The following is a 19,747-nucleotide window of genomic DNA, read 5'->3' as shown; positions in this document are numbered from 1 at the left end:
GTAGTCTGGCCACAACACCTTAAAATCCTTGTCAGAGTATCTTTTAAAATTCAACTTATTGTTTTACGCCCTGTGCTGTATTTTATTTATCTTTCAATTATCTTTTTCCTGCATGATTTATGAGCCAACCAAAGGTTTTACAACAAACTAGAGGAATGATCAAATTTTGTAGTTGTAACTGCAAAGACTTCAACCAGCCAATTAAACACAGTACTTGGGCACCTTCAACATCTGGGAGTTCATATTGCTTTCCTGCAGGAAACCCATCTTAAGCGAGCTGATCATACTAGGAGATGAGTTGGACAATTGTTTCATTATTCATTTCAGAGCAGCTCTAGAGGTGTAGCTGTATTATTTCATAAGTCTTTTAACTTTATCTGCTCAGATGTTTATTCTGATCAAAATGGTAGGTTTTATGTGGGAGTGCTAGCTTACTGTCATTACTGTCCCTGATTTATCCACAAGAAATCAATTCAGTTAAGATGAACTCCTGACCAAAACTGTCATATCCCTTCCAAAATTTACCCATTTGTCTTACACAATCATTTTTTCGAAAAATGTATAGCTTGTTGTCAGCGTTCATCTGGAACAGAAAAACACCTAAGCTCAGTAGACCCTTACTACAAAGACCAAAAACTTTGGGAGGCTTGGCACTACCAAATTTTAGATTTTATTATTGGTCAGCCAACTTCAGAGTATTACAACACTGGGCCCAGTTTGACGACTCCCCCTTATCTCCTGCATGGTTGGTTCTGGAAAGCACTTCCTCTAGTCCCTCCTCATTGTCAGCTCTTGCACAAGCACCTTTAAATGTTTCTTCCTCTGCCTACTCTAAAAACGTCATTGTGTATCAACACTCCAAATTTGGAACCAGTTCAGGTGACAATTTGGTCTGCAGTCCTTTCCTCTGTTGGCCCCAATTGCAGCTAACCCTGTCCTCCCTCCCTCCATCGTGGAGGAGTTTTTTTCCTAGTCTCCTCTGGGTATCAGGTCATTCACAGATTTATACATAGAAAACATATTTGTATCATTTGAACAATTATCTGAGAAGTATTCACTAACAAAGCAACACTTTTTCAGATATTTGCAAATCCGTAGTTTTATCTGTAATAGTAATCCTTTCCCAATCTCCCGGATGCCACCCCTATAGACTGTTTTTTTTAAACCTTGCAGAAAAGGCATTATATCTGTTATGAATGGTTTAATCTCTTCACACCAGGCCCCAGCAACACAAGGTCACATGTTTTGGTCCTGCCCTTCCCTATACAAATTTTGGTCCAAAATCTTTGATTCAGTGTCAGTCTGTATTGAAGTCCCAAGGGTTAGGGTTAGGGTTAGGGTTGCTCTATTGTAGGGAGCATTGTTACCAAATGCTTTAACTGCTTACTTTGTTGTCCCTACTATCGACCTACCATTACCACGATATAAAGCAGACCTGGTAGCCTTTGCAATTCTTCTGGAGAGACGCCTTATTTTACTACAGTGGAAATCACCCACTCCTCCGTCTCATTCTGCATTCATCAGGGACATTTTGACTATTGTATTTTTTTTTTTACTCTTCTCTACTTGTAACTCCTTATGTCTATTTACTTACCTTGAATATTCAGACTACTCTTAATTAGTTAGATGGCCAGGCTATATCATATATTGTGTTGTTGTGTTCTAGTTGTTGTTTCAGTGTTTTAAGTCAAACTTTACATGCATATTTGCATATACAGGACCGCATACCTTTTCATATAGGTAAACATACATGTGCACATAGCGATGCCGATTCTCTTAATATTTTTGAGCAATACCTCATCTTATATCTATTACTGCATATGATCTACTGCACATTTTGTACCCTTTACAATACTTTTGTACCCCCAAAAAAACAGTGCACCTGTCAACAGTTCCATCTGGGCAGTTTTTGAAGCCCTACTCGAGTGTTCCTGACAACGTTTTATCATTTTTGACAAATAACTTAATTTTGCGCTTAAACTTAAATGAAAATTAAGCTGTCGCTAAAATGGAATGGACTACAGTAAGAATCTAGGATATTTATGTCATACACCAAGCTTCCACCAAGGGAAGTTTGTAGTGAGTGAGTGGAGCGCAACGGTCGGTGGCTGAGCTCAGACCAAACAGCTGTTAGCCACCAGAGCAGATTAAATGTTTAGCCGAGAGGTTGTCTAGTGGCAGTAAATGTGCAGTACAGGTCACAGTATGACCATGAATAAACTCTGCAGTTCCTTACTACACAAGAAGTCCTCATGTTTGATGATAGCTATTACTATCCCTGCTAATATCCATGCTATTTGTATCCGTGATATTTGTATCCTTGTTAATATCTATGCTATTACTATCCATGCTAATGATGTTAATCATGCTGAAACAACAGCGCCTGTTAAAGATGGTATAACATCCGACCATTAACCACAGCCCATTCTCGGTTTGAGAAAGACTGAAATTAACACTTTATTATAACAGCCCTAGTGCTAGCACATTGACAATAGCAGTATTTAGTTATGTCTTTCAATATACTGTATAAAAACTGCATAAATGTTCAGAGAGAAAGACAGCATCACAGCAATAAATAGCAACACTGTTTTTGATGAATGAAACTAACTGCATTGAATTCCTACCTCTACTAGACAGGTGACAGTAGAGTAGAGGTAAGACTGAGAAAGAGAGGGGAGTGACAAATGCCGTTTTTCCATTACATCTGCCGGCCTGGCTCTACTCGGTTTGACTCGGCGCGGCAGCCCAGCATGGCCGGATTTTTACTTTTCCATCACAACTGAGCTACCTGCCTGAAAGTGTTTCTTAAAGTATTGACGCTCTTGTCTCTATCTGTGCAGTACTGTCGAAGAATCACAGCTCTGGTAATTCAGTTACAAACACGTTTCGTTTATGATAACTTAAACAATAAAAGCCCCCTGTTATTTAGGCATTTAAAAGCTTTTATTATGAAGCAGCTTTACAGGAAACGTGTTTTCAGCAGCAGTAACTAAACATGACTCCTGAAAAAGCTGAAAGTGAACACAATGAAACAGTAGAACACAACAGATGTTTGAAAGTACAAACAGGACGAGAGAAACTAAAGAGATTCAGTTAGAAGCTACAGACATACTGAGAGCTGAACACTGACTTTTAGAAACATCTTTCTCTCAGGTTTTCTGTACAGACATGAGTCCAGTGTCGATTTAAGGGGGAGACAGGTGCTTGTTATGGGTTGGCGGCAGTCGCGAGACATCACTGCGGCCGGCTTGGAGGTGGGGCGGCCGGGGCTTGGCCCTACTCCAGAGCAGGTCCATCACCATCGCGGCTTGGCTCAACTTGGCACAGTTAAACCGGTGATGGATAGGCAAATCAGCGCTGCGCGGTTTGACTTGGCATGGCCAACAGTGCTAGTGGAAAAAATGGTTCAGCTCCATTCAGACCTTTATTGAGCCACCAGAGGGCCTCTTGGATGAGAGGTGAAACATCTTCAACAAACTGAAACAAGTCCAGTTGCCTACGATACCCTAATCCTAACCCTTAGAATAACAGTAAGTCACAAGAAGACTTTATGGTTTTATTGCTTTTATTAAATTTATACCCAGCACTGAGACCTGGGTTTAGATTTCATTTGGCTCTCACTCGTGTCTCTTATTCCAAAATCGTACTCTTCATTTGCAGAGATATGGTAATAAAGCAACTTTTAATTAGGTCCCAGTTTTACACCATTATCTAAACCCATTTAGAAGTGAATGCACCTGAAACATCTGCAATAATTATCCACTATACTTGAAAACCATGTGTGTCCCCAACTAAAGTAATTGCTGATGGTCAAAGTTCAATCAGGAAGTAACTGCGAGATATAAAGGACATTCTCAATGGTCAATTTGGGAAATACACTTCATGTGCCTCACTTCCACCTCAACATCAGTGGTTTAAATAATATAATTAAATTGTTGGCTTGTTTGAAAGCTGCCTTGACCACCTGTGTGCTCTAACTGTACTTGGTGCTGTAAAGCCATGTCAAGAGGTCAATCTAATCTCAAGAATTTTCAAGAGTAATTTCTTCAAACCACGTACAGCGGTCTGCTCTACTCTCTTGTTTTATACCAACACTCATTCAAGAAAATTGACATAGTAGCTTTAAGTCCACCTCAGCCCTGCACTAGTTTCCTCCTGCAGTCCAAACACATGCAGGTTAGGTGAAGTGAGAACTAAACCTTTAAGTTTGGATATGATGTTCATTTTGTGATGCCCTGAATGTGTTTTTTTTACAGTGAGGTTATATGGCACTCATCTCAGACTAAAGAGACACAAGGAAACATTGTGAAAAACATTATTGAAAAGGTGATGGTTTTAAAACATTTATTATGTATAAATTATTTATATATAAATTATTTGGGCACACTGTCCAAAAATTGCTAATTTGTTTTTGTTTTTTTTACTTACCTTATTTGTCATGTTAAGTATTCTTAAATTGTGATAACAGCATTTACTAATATTATTATTAGTAATATTATGTATAAAGAGTAGTTAGAATTTCTATCAAGGATGGAGCTATGGAGGATTTATTTAGAATAACATAACCTAATAAGAATGCACTTTAACCACTTTAAATAAATAAGCCTTTTACTGTTTGAGAATCAGACTGGTGTAGTCTCATTAACACCAAGCCATCTGCTCATTCTAGCAAATATGATTATATGATCAGAGTACAGTAGTTCTTATGGCAGCTTTGTGTTAGGCAACATTATAACCATAGTGCACTTGTTGCAAATACATTTTTGTAAATGTGTCATGCCCTTAGTTTAAATTCCAATTATTTAGTGCATGCATATACTGTATAAGGAAGTAGCTTACTCTCAATAATAATAATAATGACAGCATTGTGGTACACAAAAGGTTTTACTGCTGGCTCAAAAAGCTACACTCAAATCAAGAATGACTGAGGTTACTGCACTTACCGGTATTTGTGGGAGAGATTGTCATTCTCCAAATGCTGTTTGGCAAGCACCTCAATCAGCACGTAGTGGATATGTGTCAGAGCAGTATGATATTGGCCTAAAAAAAACACAGCTAAAGTGAATGATACAAATTCAGTAACTGACTGGTTCTTTAAAAAATTTTTTAAAAAATAACAATGTTTGGCATATCAACTTAATGTATACGCTGAGATCCTATTTGCTAATTATTGTGTACAACTGTCTTTGGGTTATTCCATACCAAATCACCTGAGACCTCCTAGTTTATGTCATAAAGTCATTGGACCGTGCAAAACCCTAAAGCTGTACTACATACTATTTTAGTTATGACTTTTTGAGGTTTGGCCCTCAGAGCTACTAGAATTTTTGTGATTCTTTGTATGAAAGGTTCTTAACCTCCCAGATCGCTTATTTTTCACTGGATTTGGTTGAAAAGGATCATTTGCAAGATGTGTTCATGTAAATAGTTGTTACAAAATGTTTACAGCAATAAAATTACTAAAAATAAGGAATTTTGTACCCAAACCAATAATCTTTCATTTTCAAAAATTAAATAAACAATATGTAAATTCTCTCAAAGGTCCCGTGGTAAAACTTGCACCAGTGGGGAATACACCACTAAATAACTGCCATTGCTCAGGAAAATCTATCTGGCGAGACTAAGGCAGAAATGATCAGGGTCGAGGTAATTAATGTTTGAAAGTTTTATTCATGTTACGTTTACTCTAATTTGCCATCTTCCTCTCTTAATCTGTTCCCTTGAGTAAACTTGTAGATTTCTCTGGGTTGGAAACATTAGAGATAATGTACACAACTCAGCAAAATATATATGACAAAGATCTGGTTGTTTTTAGATATATTAATGCAGAATCCTAAATATTATCATTATCATAAAATATTGTATTCACTTTCTTGCAACCAAAATTTGACTGTGTGGTATTTCATCCTGCATAAAAAATTAAGTGCCATAAATATTGCTGAATATATCTTCTTAATCCTTTGGAAAAAATACAGTCAAAATATCTTAAAAAGTGTGTTTTTTCAGCTCAGATAGATTTTGGTTTATACATCAATTTTTGTGAAAATCCCTGTCATGAAATTGGAAAAGTTCTGAAGTCTGGGTGAGTTGGCATAGAATGAACCCTTGTATGTACTTCAAACATTATAAACCAAATGGTGAAGCAGCAGCAATACTGGATGAGAGAAGGTTATGTGGCTCAGGAGAGTATGGCACCGCCTGGAAGTTGCTCGACATCTTCCCAGATCCATAATATTACCATATGTTTACAATCTATCTAAAGTTTTGTCATCCTGATTGTCCATTCTGTAATTTCAACATCTATTCAGCACACAGACCAACTATGTTATGTCTGTCTGTATTGTTTCTCTTCCTGAGGTTTCTTACATTATTTTCCCTGTGTAAGGGGTGTGTCTTCTCCAAATTGAAGGTCTAAGGACAGACAGTGTTGTATGGAACAGATTGTAAAGCACCTTAAGGCAAATTTGTGATTTGTGATATTGAGCTATTAAAAAAAATTGACTTATCAGGTTGGGTTGTTTGCAACTGCTCTACCTGCATCCTCTGGATCTGCAAAAGGCCAAGTTGACATTTTTGTTTGGTTCCTCACCACCTCCTCCAAAACCACTGTTATGACCTCTGACTGGTTCAGCTATAATAAAGACAATTAGTGAAAAGTGATGTGTATCCCAGCTGTAAAACCAGCTAAGCTTTCCATAAGTGCATGCTGCATGTCTCCTAAAGAGAGGGGTGACATTAGATAACTGGAGCTGTGCCATAAATGGTTAAAAAGACCTTTTTTGTCGAGATACATTTAAACCAGCCTCAGCTGACACTAATGCACACTTGAGTTTGAAGGTATTGAAAGTGTAAAGAGCTCTCACGCTATCAGTGGTGGTGTCTTTCTTTCTCAGCTGAATGTCACCAGACTGTCTGCCTCCGTCTCTGTCACTTGATTCTCTTGGTTGTACATTTGTCATGTCATTGTGGCCGGGACTGAAGCTGCTCTGGCAGTGAGCCTCTGAGGGTGTTTCACCTGAAAGAGTCCTGTACTCAGACCTCAGCTGCAATCCCCCCTCAAAATCCAAAGTCTTACGATGAATAAATCCAACTCAATTTACACAAAGATTTGGACGCATTTTGAATGTATGAAGTGTCATGTTGCCAATAGTCCTATTCTATAGTAAGGTTTATCCAACTTTAAACATAACTTTAAATTACATGTTTCAAACTTTTTCCACTTGAAAATGTGTTCACTGACGACACACTGCATTAGGGCTGGGCGATATGGCCTCAAATCAATATCACGATATATTGATTAACTCACCTCGATAACGATAAATGAACGATAAGTAACCCCCCCCCCCCCACACACACACACACACACACCCACACACTTAAATGCCACTTTAAAGGACTGTAAAACTACACTGTAGTTAAGATGTATATTATTTATTTAGTAGTTAAGAACAACTGATAAGCACACGATTGAACAGCTGAAAAGCACAGATTACTTGAAATGACAACAACTGAACAAGTTTAAAAGTCATGGATTAAAGCAAAAAAAAAATCTTTTGACTGAAATGTTTTTTCGAGCTGTAGCCAAGTCATATTCCCAATTTGTAATTTGTGAAACATGTTACAGGGCATTTTACTTGACACGTGCTAAAAAAATAAGGTAAGATTTACAGCCTCACCCCACACCATGTTCTCTAATGCAGACATCAAGTTTAAATATTTGACCAACAGTGTTTTACAGGAGGATGATCTGAACAGCTGTTCTATTCACACTTAAAATGTTTTTTGTCTTTTCAATGTAATTTTCAATCTATGAAATCAACCTCTTTTTTTGCCAAGCTTCTCTCAAGTTTTACTCTTTCAAATAATCAACCATCTACAGAGCTTTTCAGTACGCTATTTTTCTACTTCTTCTTCTCATCATCATTATCATTAATTATTATTATTATTATTAATATTGTTTAAAGTGGGCCTCTTATCGTTTAACAGAAAAATACATCATACAAGCAGCAACTTTTGCAGCCTTGTCAGTCTGATGGCGAGTTATCACCTTTCTGTCATCACTAACATGCTGTTAATAATCAAAGAAGCTCTGAGGCTTTGTTCTATATGTTATAATACAAGATTTCAGCATTGAGCTACAATCAGGCTACATTCATGATTTTGTACAGTCAAACTAACCAAAAACTTCTTATTGATCATCATTATAAAGTTTCAGGGCGTTCCTGTAACCATGGTAACTCGCGGTGCCAGAGGGGAGGGAGAGACGCTGAATGAAGCCGTTTACACAGATACACTGCAGACAAAGTCCAGACTATAGTTGTTATTTCACACATGTAGCACACAACAGGAGACTCTCCGTGTCAGACGAGTTCTCACGTGCTGACTAAACTCAATTGATAACGTAGCAGCGCGACGAGTCCTTGCTAGCTAAGCAGCTAAACTTTAGCGCCGCCCCGTGTTTAGATCCCGCCCTGTGTGGGTCACTACACTGTCATTGGTCAGGCGCGCACACGCTGTTAACGATACCATTGGCTGTAGAGTGTGACAATCTGTCAATAAACATAAGCCAACAGTTCTCCTCCGATCTACATTGATCTCACAAGTCGCCTCTGTGAAGTTTGAATGACGGAAATCCGTCGTAGCGACGGAGAACTTTAATCCATGTTAAAAGTATAAAATAACTTAAATTTCCTTCAAACACAAAGTATTAAAAATACAGTCTCTTATAAAGAGATTCGACTACCGCAGCCGCTTCATCTTTTGAACCGGCGTGCTCCATTTTCTCCGTCTCACCGTCTCTTTCCCTTCTTGTAACAGACTGGATGGCGTGGAGTCACGTGACTACACACGCTGTATACGTAGTACAGCCGAGCGTCTTAAAGGGACATGAACATACCGGTAGCCTACCTATACACACAGCCAAGCAAGACAAAAACGACTTTTCTTTTTTTTTTTTTTTAAACACCGAATATACCGACAGGGGCAAAATGACGTTGGTTATCGTCGTAAATTTCGGTATCGGTAAATTTTCGGTTTATCGCCCAGGCCTACACTGCATTGACCAATATTCTTTACTCCACCAATTTTAGACATTAAAGTGTGTTTACAGTTCTTGGGTACTACAGCATATGTGAAAAAAGCAACATAAATCCTTTTGTGGCTCCAGAGGAGGCTGCATGTGATCTATTAAACTGCCTCCAGTGATGTCACCCAGTGGCTAAGTTGCATTGTGGGAAATGAAGACACCAGGTTAACACGCAAAGTAAGCATACACAGTTGTGTTTTTGCAGCGAAACAAGGTGAACTCACTACTTGTACAATGTAGTGTGACTGCACATCGACTGTATTCTCTACCTACATCTCGAACCTTAGTGATCACAGCGCTTTCTCATCCTTAAGTTAGTTACTTCACATCACAGTTAGCTTTGTATACATTGTTAACAGTATTTACCTTTGTTTATAGTATTTTCAGCATTGTTATTCATTAGGTTAGCCACTTAGCTGACAGCTGACTGACCTTGCTGACAACTGATAGGAAGGAAAGCACTGTCAAGGTTATGAGTAAAAAGGTCTCATAGTTTTATTGCTCACTTACGTCAGTCACTTTATTTTTAGCAGCTCTTCCAAGTACTGTGTTAGTGTTAGTGTTAATAAGAGCCATTGTGATCTGATGTCAGTCAGCTGAGTGACTAACAATATTTACCATGGGTTTTTGTATATACTGTTTCTGATCATTTTGATAATTACCTTAGTGTCTTAGATAAATGTAAGCACATTAGCTGAAATAACGACAGATTACTTATTTCACATATCTCAACAATGCAAATCACCGGCCAGTTTTCTAGCAGTGTCACTGTGATTCAGTCTATAAACAAGAACAAACCAAAAATAACATTATGTACAAAGCTAATTGTGACAGGTGATGTATCTAATTTAAAGAGTAATTAAACCCACAAACCTCTTTTTTCAGCTGAAAATCAATGTATATGGATATTTAGTCGTGTTGTTGACTGATTGCAGGTCCAAATTTCGACATTTTAGCACAAAATATTTTAAATTTACATATGGTGCAATAAATATGCATAGCGACTGCCCTCTAGTAGTTGAAACCTGGCTATTGCAATTGAATTTTGCTTTTAGCTGATCTGGGGGCAGTTTTGTCCCCAACCAACCCTCTCTCCCCAACATCTCTCGACTCTGCAGACTGTGTAGACGAGTATCATTGGTTAGATAAATATGCCTATAGTAACACAGTAAATGAACTGACTTTGATATCGGGAGGTGGAGGTGATGGTTGTGGGGTCACAGGGCAGAAGGCAGCAGAGCCAGTGACCACAGTTCGATATGGCATTTTAACATAAACCACTGGATAGCATAAGCACAGTATTAAATTGCAAAAATTTACTAATTCTAAATGAATTCACTCATTCATTCTAAACTAAAGTAAAGTAAACATGTAGTTGCAACATAAGGAATGTTTTAAAATAACCATGGTAGGCAGAAATATACATTTATTGTGGCTATTGGATTCATATTTTATTTGTTTAAAAATGTTAATTTGTTCTGTTTGACCAGTAGCCGCAACATTAACATCCCTCGGGGTGCATCTTCTACCCCTCCGTCCTCAGGCCCAGCTGTCTCAGCACAGTCCGTCTGCGCTAACGACTCAACCTGGTACAGCTCTGGATTGCTGTGGTCTTGGCCGACAGGAGACTCCAGAAGTGAGAAGTCCTCTGCTTCATACAACATTTATGTCACAGAAGTGTTTTGCTGCTTCACCAATTGTGAGATAACAAAAACCTTGCGATTAAGTTAGCGAATATAGTACGTTGGTGTGTGTGTGAATTGTTTTTGTGTGTACGAGTTGGTGGTGGTGGTGAGGGGCTGGGAGGGGGTGCTAAGTCACGCAGTCCTTCGTGTTGCGTAGATAACATTACTGTATCATTGACACAGGAAGTAAACCGATGTGCAGTTTTGTAGAACGGATATATGTCACACTATATTGTGCAAGTAGAGAACTGTGGAATCCATGTTACCTGTTGTGAAACCAGCTGACTACAACCCCAAGAAGTTAACTACAAGCATTTCAGAGCCTCTGTTCCAGACTACAAGAGGTGAGTGTTGGATACTTTAAACATTTCAGTGGAGTAAAACCTTATGACAAAATGCATTTGCTGAGTTGCTACTACACACATTTTTGAATATCACTTTTAAGTCAAAATCAATGGCTCAGATCACATTAGCTCTACGGAGAAAATAGGAAGAAATTAAAGTCTAGTATGGAATGTGAAAGGTAGCTCACCTGCTTGACTGTATTGTGCAGGTGCCACACAAGGCTGCTCATGCATAAAGGAAGATGCTTGGAAAGTTAGGAGCAGCTCTTTGATATTCTCCTCCTCTGCCATGTCTAGTGCACTGAGGCCACTGACATTCCTGTCAGTGGCGTTTGACCCATACTGGAGGAGAAGCTTCACTACCTACACAACACAAATGCATTTCATCATGTTAGGAGGTAGAAACTTCAACATCAATGCTCCTGTCTTCACCAGAGGTACATAGACCATTCATTACAAAATCCAGTAAGTGATTAAAGCAACATTATGTAACTATTTTACCTTTTAAATAAATCAATAAATCATTTCAGTTGTACAGTGACTTGTAATATATTGAATGGTGTCTCTGACTCAGCCACTCTGCTCCCCTGTGTCCTGTTTTCTGCACTGTGAGACGTCAGTGAGCAGGTAGGATCACAGTGCGGCAGCTTTACGGCTGTAGATCACACATAGCACTGACAATCAGTGAATTTGATTACACTGGATCATATTTTATACAGAAAATGTTTTCTTGTTTTCACTCTGATGTCCTCTGGCTGCTCTGCCTCAACTATCCGTGATGAGTTTCCAAAGTTTTTCTGAGAACATCCTCTACCTGCTGCATACCGTAGCTACAAGTTAGCTCACTAGCTGACTCGGCTCGGAGTACTGCTGGGGAGTGTTGGTGTTTACACCACTATCACAGCAGCTTTGGGTCATTGGAAGGGGGCTTTCAGGTCCAGGCTGGAATGGGCACCAGAACTGAAGCTGGGCAAGTGGCCAAGGGAACTGGGCTCAGTAGCCTCTGCTGACATCCAGACAGAGGTAAAAAAAACTGAGGAGTAAAGAGTAAATCTCAGACCGGCTTTTAGTTGACAGCTTCACTAAATATAAGGCTGCAGGTGCAGACGACAAACACAGAGTCGGACTTGTTGCTGGTAAGTACTAAGTAATATTAGCTGGCTTCCTAAGTTTTATGTCTTCTGTTGTTGCACTTCCTCGATGTTTGGCTGTGTCAGCAAAGTTTTTGATCATAAGCCACGTCATCCAATTTTGGGTTAGGGATGTAGCTGGTAGAAGGTTAGAGTGAGGTGTTACTGTTTCAGATTCAGGTTACGTTAAGTTGGCGTGCTTTCGCTGTTCTGGGATGTGTGCAACAGCAGTGCAAACTTTGACTGCTGCATTGCAAAAGTGCCTCTGCATTGGATGTTCCTTCAAGCCAGAAGTTTTCAAGACATACAGTCCTGCTCACCATTATTGGCACCCCTTCATTTTTTGCATAACCTCTACAGTATCGTCAGAAATAAATGGAAATGTACCAAATTTATATCATCAGGATCTTTTAATCGGAGGTCCAAAGTAATTTAACAAAGAAAATTGTTTTTTCAACTTACATATTGTAATTTCAAAGAAGAAACAGAAAAAACAGCATGTGCAGCAATAATGGCACCCCTCTTTAATATCTGGTTGCACACCCTTTGGCAGTGATGACAGCCTCCAAACGTTTCTTATACGCTTCTATAAGCTTCTTGCACTTCTCAGCTGGTATTTTCTCCCACTCTGTCTTTGCAAATTGTTCAAGCTCTTGAACGTTTGCAGGTTTCTTTTCCCCAATGGCAGATTTCAGCTCATACCAAAGATTTTCAATCGGATTGAGATCAGGACTCATGGCTGGCCATTTTAAAACAGTCCATTTTTTCCTTTTCAACCATTCCTGCGTGCTTTTAGATGTGTGCTTTGGGTCTTTGTCTTGCTGGAGGACCCATGATCTTCGACTCAAACCAAGTTTTCTTACACTGGGTAGGACATTTCGCTCTAAAATCTCTTGATAATTCTCTGATTTCATGATTCCTGTGATACGGTCAAGGCCTCCAGTACCAGATGCAGCAAAGCAGCCCCACAGCATTATGGATCCTCCACCATGCTTAACTGTTGGTAGGGTGTTCTTTTCCTTGTAGGCTTCATTGTGTAGTCTATAAAAAAACTGTGGGTGTGCATTGCCAAAAAGCTCTATTTTTGTTTCATCTGTCCACAGAACATTTTCCCAGAAGGATTGTGGTTTGTCCAGGTACTCTTTGGCAAAGATTAGTTGTTCCTTTTTATGTCTTTTCCTCAGCAGTGATGTCTTCCTTGGCCTTCGCCCATGAAGCCCTGTTTGGTTTAGTGTGCGGCGTATGGTACTTGTTGAAACCATGACTCCAGACTGTTCCAGGTTGGCCTTCAGGTCTTTGGATGTTTGACGTGGTGTTTTTTCCACCATTCGCACCAACTTTCGAAGACTTCTCTCATCAATTTTTCTCTTCCCCCCACGCCCAGGGAGGTTCTTGACAGTTCCATGCTTGGCAAACTTCTTAATAACATTACGCACTGTTGAAACAGGGACACCAAGGTCTTTGGAGATGGCCTTATACCCTTTGGAGGTCTTGTGTTTGCCAATTATCGCACTTCTGATGTCCTCAGACACCTCCTTTGTCTTCACCATTGTGACAAAGGAACAGGGGATAACAGATGGCTTTTTAAAACAGGGAAGTCATCATTCATTGGCTAATTCATGTCACATGGGCACAGACAATTTATCATAGGTGATTTCTCATTTGTGAACACAATGTGTTTCCATACTGATTTACAGCAAAGGGTGCCAATACCAGTGACACAGCAAGCTTTAAGGTTTTCTATTTTTTCCTCCCATTGTTTATTGTTTTAAATTGTTGTTTATCATTTGCTCTTTTGTATCAAACACAAGTTCTCTATAGAAAAGAAATGTTTCACTTGATTCATTTTTTTCAGAAGATATTCCACATTATGTACTTAAACTTCATGGGTGCTAATAATGGTGAGCAGGACTGTAACACTGATATGACATGCTGAGTTTTGTTTTTAGTTACCTTATTTGACGAATTGTTACATAAAAGTGTATTTATGACAGTCATGTTGCATTCAGAAACCATGGGGGCGCTAAATTGCACAAAATTATAAATTGCTACATAATGTTGCTTTAACGTTGATAAGCGTCCTGGCATAAGATCACAGCTTTTGTTAAAACTAGCAACTATCATGTCATGTTCAAATTCAACAGTCTTTTTGGTTATTCTAATTGATGTTAAAAATGGTGTGCCTGATTTATACCACCACAACTCATTTCAGATACCAGCCTTACCCAATATAACACAAGAATCATGAGAATTGCTGTTAAGCTTTCACAGTACATTAACATGTCATATAGGATACTCTCCATCTGTCTGAGTCCTATTTACTAGAAATCAGTTAACTTTTGTTGTAATTGAACAAGGCATTAAGCGGTCATGATGAAAACTTCATGGACAGCTGATAATGTTTCATGCAAAATGGTTGCAGCAGTTTTGAGCCACAGGGACTGTGGAGAGCAGATTATCCCAATTTTGGTATTGCACCACATATCAACATGACCATGACCCCAACATGTCCCCATGTAACTAAATAAATACATACAGTAACTAAATAAATACATACAGTAACTAAATAAATACATACAGGGTTGACTGATTTTAAAAAAAATCAAGACCATAAACAACACTGAGAAACCCTGTTGTATAGCATTTTGGTCATATTCATAATCTTTTTTTGTGATCAAATTTTTATTTATTTTCCAAACTTTGAAAAAGGCAGTGCCTTTTAATAACAAATACAAAACATGATGACAGACATAAGAATGAGAAGATGAGAACTAAGAGAAACCACAATAGTAAAAAAAAAAAAAGAAAAAGAAAAAGAAAACCAAACAAAAAAACAAAAACAAAACAAAAACAAAAAAACCAAAAACAAACAAAGAAAAATTAAAGCTGCAAGCAGCGATGAACGGGCCCTCGCAGTCCACGCGCGTCGGGGCGTGCTGCTGTCGGGACGTGCTGCTTACCCGGCCCCATTGCCCAATTATTGTGTACGCATGTCTTAAGTGTCCGTGTTTGGGTGGGCTGCTCCTGCCTGTAGTAAATAATGTATGCTGAAGTTCAAAGAACTCCCTGCAATCTACATGAAGAACAAATAATGAGACAACTACACTGCGTGACCCTACAGACTCTTAAACAGAGGTTTGTATCCATTAGCAAGGCAGCACTGCCGTCTGTTGGAGAAAGCCTGAATTTACAATCAAAAGTGAAGGCAGTGAAGCGGTTCTTTAGTCATTTAGCAATAAAAGCGCCACCTATTGGCGGATTGGCACCAAATTTTGCAGAAACCGTCACCGGGACATGGAACACAATTAGCGAAAGTTTTGTGGTAATGGGACTGTATTTGGTCAAGATATGCAAGACTGTCTGTTTGACCACAATGTGCAGGAAATTGTTGTTTTATATTTTAGGCGTTCTTTAGACTATCACAATTCTTTTAATAACTTTTGTCAGGAGGGTCCATAGATGCTGTGTGCAAGGTTTGGTGCAAATCAGAGAAATTGCCTGGGAGGAGTTGGAAAAAGTAGGTCTGAGACATTTGGCGAATTTGCGAATGGAAATTTAGCCCAAAAGTGGGCGTGGCCTACATCACACAATTCAGCTGTATGCAGGGAACACGTATATATAAGGTTAAACAATGTGCGCCATAATATGTGGGAGTTATTAGCAAAAAACGGTTTTGTGTTGATAATAGCGCCACCTGCTGGTCATTTTTGGTGTGTGAGTTACAGGGGCCAGTCTATACCACCCCTATCAATTTCATATCCATAAGTGTTATGGTGTGGGCACAGTGCCAAATATAAAATTAGACTGCCACCAGAGCGCCACCTAGTGTCGGATCGGTAAGACCATCGTCAGCTATCCTCAGGAGGGCATTGGCAATGAGTTTACCAAATTTTGTGTTAATCCAACCAACCAATGTCGAGATATAAAATACTTGAATTTAAAGAGCGCCACCTAGGTGTCATGGGGCAAAATTTTGCACAGAGCCTTAGGGGCTTATGGGGAAGTAGGAACATGAGTTTCATGTCATTCCAACACATCAATGTGGAGATATGCAACACTTCCTCTTTTGACCCAAATCTACAGGAAGTTGTTATTTAATAACTTGAGTATTCTTTCGAATATCAAAATTCTTTTAATAACTTTTTGTCAGGAGGGTCCACAGATGCTGTGTGCAAAGTTTCATGCAAATTGTTGAAATTGCTTGGGAGGAGTTCGAAAAAGTATAGGCGTGGCCTATATCACGACATTCAGCACAATTCACTGAACGCGGGGATATAAGGTTTTTGAATGTGCGACGAAGTATGTGGGAGTTATAAGCCAAAATGCACTTTCCTTGATTATAGCGCCACCTAGTGGTTGAAATTCACAACAACAACAGATTATAAAAATTTTCAGCAGGTGTGACATATATTCCAAGTTTGGTGAGTTTTGGGGTATGTTCAGGCAGTGAAAAATGCGATCATTTGGGACAAAGAAAAAAATAATAATAATAATCACTACAAAAACAATAGGGTCCTTGCAGGTTCCCTGCTCGGGCCCTAATAACTGAAGTCTCCAAGGGGAGACCAGCTGTTCCTCTAGCACACGCCAGGAGACCACATCCTTTGGGTTAAACCAGTTAATCAAAGGTCTCAAAGAAAAAGACCAAAAGTATAATTTAAAATTTGGGACCGCCAGCCCCCCATCCAGCCTCCTCCGTTGAATAGTAGACATTTTAAGTCTTGGCCGCTTATTGTTCCAAAGAAATTTAGAGACAATTGAATCAAGTTTCTTCCAATACCCATTAGGGGGAGGTAAAGAGAGCATTGAACTAACAAAATTAACTCTCGGTAATATATTCATTTTAATGATCGAAACACAAGTTTGTAGAGAGTTGGGCAGGCATGTCCATCTATTAAGGTCCTGCAGAACCTTGTTGTATGTGTCTGTGTAATTATGCTTCACAGTCCGGTTTAAAGTGGGGAATATTTCTACCCCGAGATATGTGAAATGTTCGACCATGGATATGTCTGCTGGAAGATGAGCCAATTTGGCAGTCTCATTAAGAGGTAAAAATGCAGATTTCGGCCAATTAATCCGAAATCCTAAAAGGTCACCAAATTCTTCAAACACTTTAAGTAAATGAGGTACAGACGAGGAAGGGTTACACATAAAAATCAGTATATCATCTGCATAAAGGGAGATATGGTGAGATGTGCCACGGATGGATATGGGAATAATATTCTGTGACTGTCTTATAAATTGAGCTAACGGTTCAAGGGAAAGGGCAAAAAGCCCAGGACTCAAGGGGCAGCCCTGTCTAGAAGATCTTCCAACCAGAAAAGGTGATGAGCAAATTTTACCTGACAAAATCATAGCTGATGGCGCAGTGTAAAGAACCTTAACCATATGAATAAACCCATTCCCTAGTCCCATTGTTTCCATAACAGCCCATAAGTATGACCACTCCAGTCTGTCAAAAGCTTTCATCACATCCAAAGACATGACTGCTACTGGTGTGTTATCATCTTTGCTAGCATCAATAATGTGTAATAAGCGTCTGAGGTTATCAGTGGCTAGGCGACCTTTTATAAAAACCAGTTTGGTCACAATGAATTAGCGATGTCATATAGGTCTGTAATCAGGACTTTGGCGTAGATTTTAACATCAGCACCAAGTAGGCTTAAAGGTCTGTAACTGCTGTAGTCAGCTGGTTCTTTATCCTTTTTTAGTAGTAAGGAAATGAGAGCCATATTGACGTCCCTGGAGAATCTGCCCTGCTCAATCGAGTATTGAATCATAGAAAGCAATAGAGGGCCCAGAATGTCCCAGAAGGTTAAATAGATCTCAGGGGGAATGCCGTCCCATCCAGGTGCCTTGCCCTTCTGCATATCAAGGGCCGCGACTTTTAGTTCTTCTAAAGTAATAGGCTCAGCCAGTTGTGTGGAATCGTCTTCTGGTAAACATGGTAATTCAACCCCGTTGAGAAATGCCTCATATTTAGTTCTATCAAAACTTACTTCTGATCTATATAAATCAGAGTAAAAAGATCTGAATGTATCATTAACTTTTTTGGGGTCAGTGGTCATCTGCCCCTGCTGGGTCTTAATGGCTGGGATATCTGCAAATTGTTCATTAGCACAAATTTGCATAGCAAGCAAGTGGCTAGGTCTAGAACCATGGAAATAATAGTGTTGTCTTGTTCTGTGCAACAAAAATTCTGAGCGCTGTCTGAATATAGAATTAATTTCTTTTTTAACTACTTTCACCTGCAAGTCCAATTGTTCATTGTAATTAGATTGAAGTGAAGCATTCAGGTTAGCATATAAATCTTCCAATTTTCCAAGTTTTGAGAGGCGCACTTTACGTAAATTAGATGCAAATACTGTAGTGTGGCTCCTGATGAAACCCTTAACTGAATCCCACAATATTCTGGGGTCTTCCACTGAATCCACATTAAACTCTAAAAACTCTGCGAGTTTCTCCCCATATTACAAGCAGAAGTCATAATTTTTCAGTAATGTTGTGTTAAATCGCCACCTGGAAGCACGAGAGGAGAGCTTTTTAAATGAAGCAGACAGAAAGATGGCTTTATGGTCAGATAAAGCTATGGGTAACATGGACACATCAAAGCTATCAAAAAGATGGGGGGAGGCAAACAAGTAGTCGATTCTAGAGAAGGTCTTATGTCTTGAAGAAAACAAGGAAAAATCTCTCAGAGAGGGGTTGACCATGCGCCACATATCAACAAGACCAGTATCACGAGCCCAAGACTGCAGAGCAGCTAAGGCCTGTCTCTGGTCGGGTGTCTCTGAAGCACCTGATCTGTCTACGGCTGGATCCCATACTGCATTAAAGTCTGACCCCACTATAAATATGTAGTCTGCAAGCTGTAGCGTAATGTCAGTGAGCACACTATAGAAATCTGCATCAAACTGGTTAGGTGCGTAAACTGACATCAAGGCAATTTTCCTGTTAGAACATTCAATTTTGGCAATAGTTATCCTCCCCGATGAGTCTGCCCATATGTCCAGAACTTTAATATTTAGACTACGTTTAGCCACTATGGCCACACCTCATACCTTGGTACTAGCAGAGGAGGATGCTATGGCATGATAGAATTTGTCGGCCAGTCTCCTAACATCAGCCTTCAGAAGGTGAGTTTCACTCAGTAGTGCTATATCCACCTTTTTTCTCCTCAATAAGCCAGGGACACTAGTGCGTTTATGTGGAGCGTTAAGGCCGCCTGTGTTCCAAACCAGTGTGTTTAAATTAGTCATAAATTGATGTCAACAGTGAATGTATGTAACTGGTTTGTAATAACCCAAATAAGTAGATATAAGGTTCTGAAGGAGCCCATCCCACCCACCCGCCCGCCACAAACCAAAAGGAAAAAAGAAAAAAGAGAAAAAAATAAAGAATAAAAATTACACACACAGTCAACAACATCAACATTTCACCCCCGCCCCCCTCCCTTCCCCAATGAACAAAATAGTCCACAACCAGGAGAAAAACCTAGGGCTA

The 19,747-nt window shown here is 39.4% G+C and overlaps 1 protein-coding gene across 4 annotated transcripts in view; it reads right to left on the bottom strand.

Annotated features, from left to right (window-relative positions):
- Positions 1 to 19,747, bottom strand: part of LOC140996260 (uncharacterized) — a 50,507-nt gene that overhangs the window by 21,320 nt on the left and 9,440 nt on the right. For all 4 annotated transcript variants that reach the window (XM_073466596.1, XM_073466599.1, XM_073466598.1 and 1 more), the window contains exons 4-5: positions 11,303 to 11,477; positions 4,944 to 5,040 (exon numbers count right to left, since the gene is read on the bottom strand). In XM_073466596.1, the coding sequence (XP_073322697.1) occupies positions 4,944 to 5,040; positions 11,303 to 11,477 (272 nt within the window). The remainder of the gene's footprint in view (positions 1 to 4,943; positions 5,041 to 11,302; positions 11,478 to 19,747) is intronic.

This window comes from Pagrus major, chromosome 5 (genome assembly GCF_040436345.1).
Source record: "Pagrus major chromosome 5, Pma_NU_1.0".
NCBI classification, from domain to species: Eukaryota; Metazoa; Chordata; class Actinopteri; order Spariformes; family Sparidae; genus Pagrus; species Pagrus major.
Note: the sequence above shows the minus strand (reverse complement) of the source record. Positions and strands in the feature narration are given on the sequence as shown.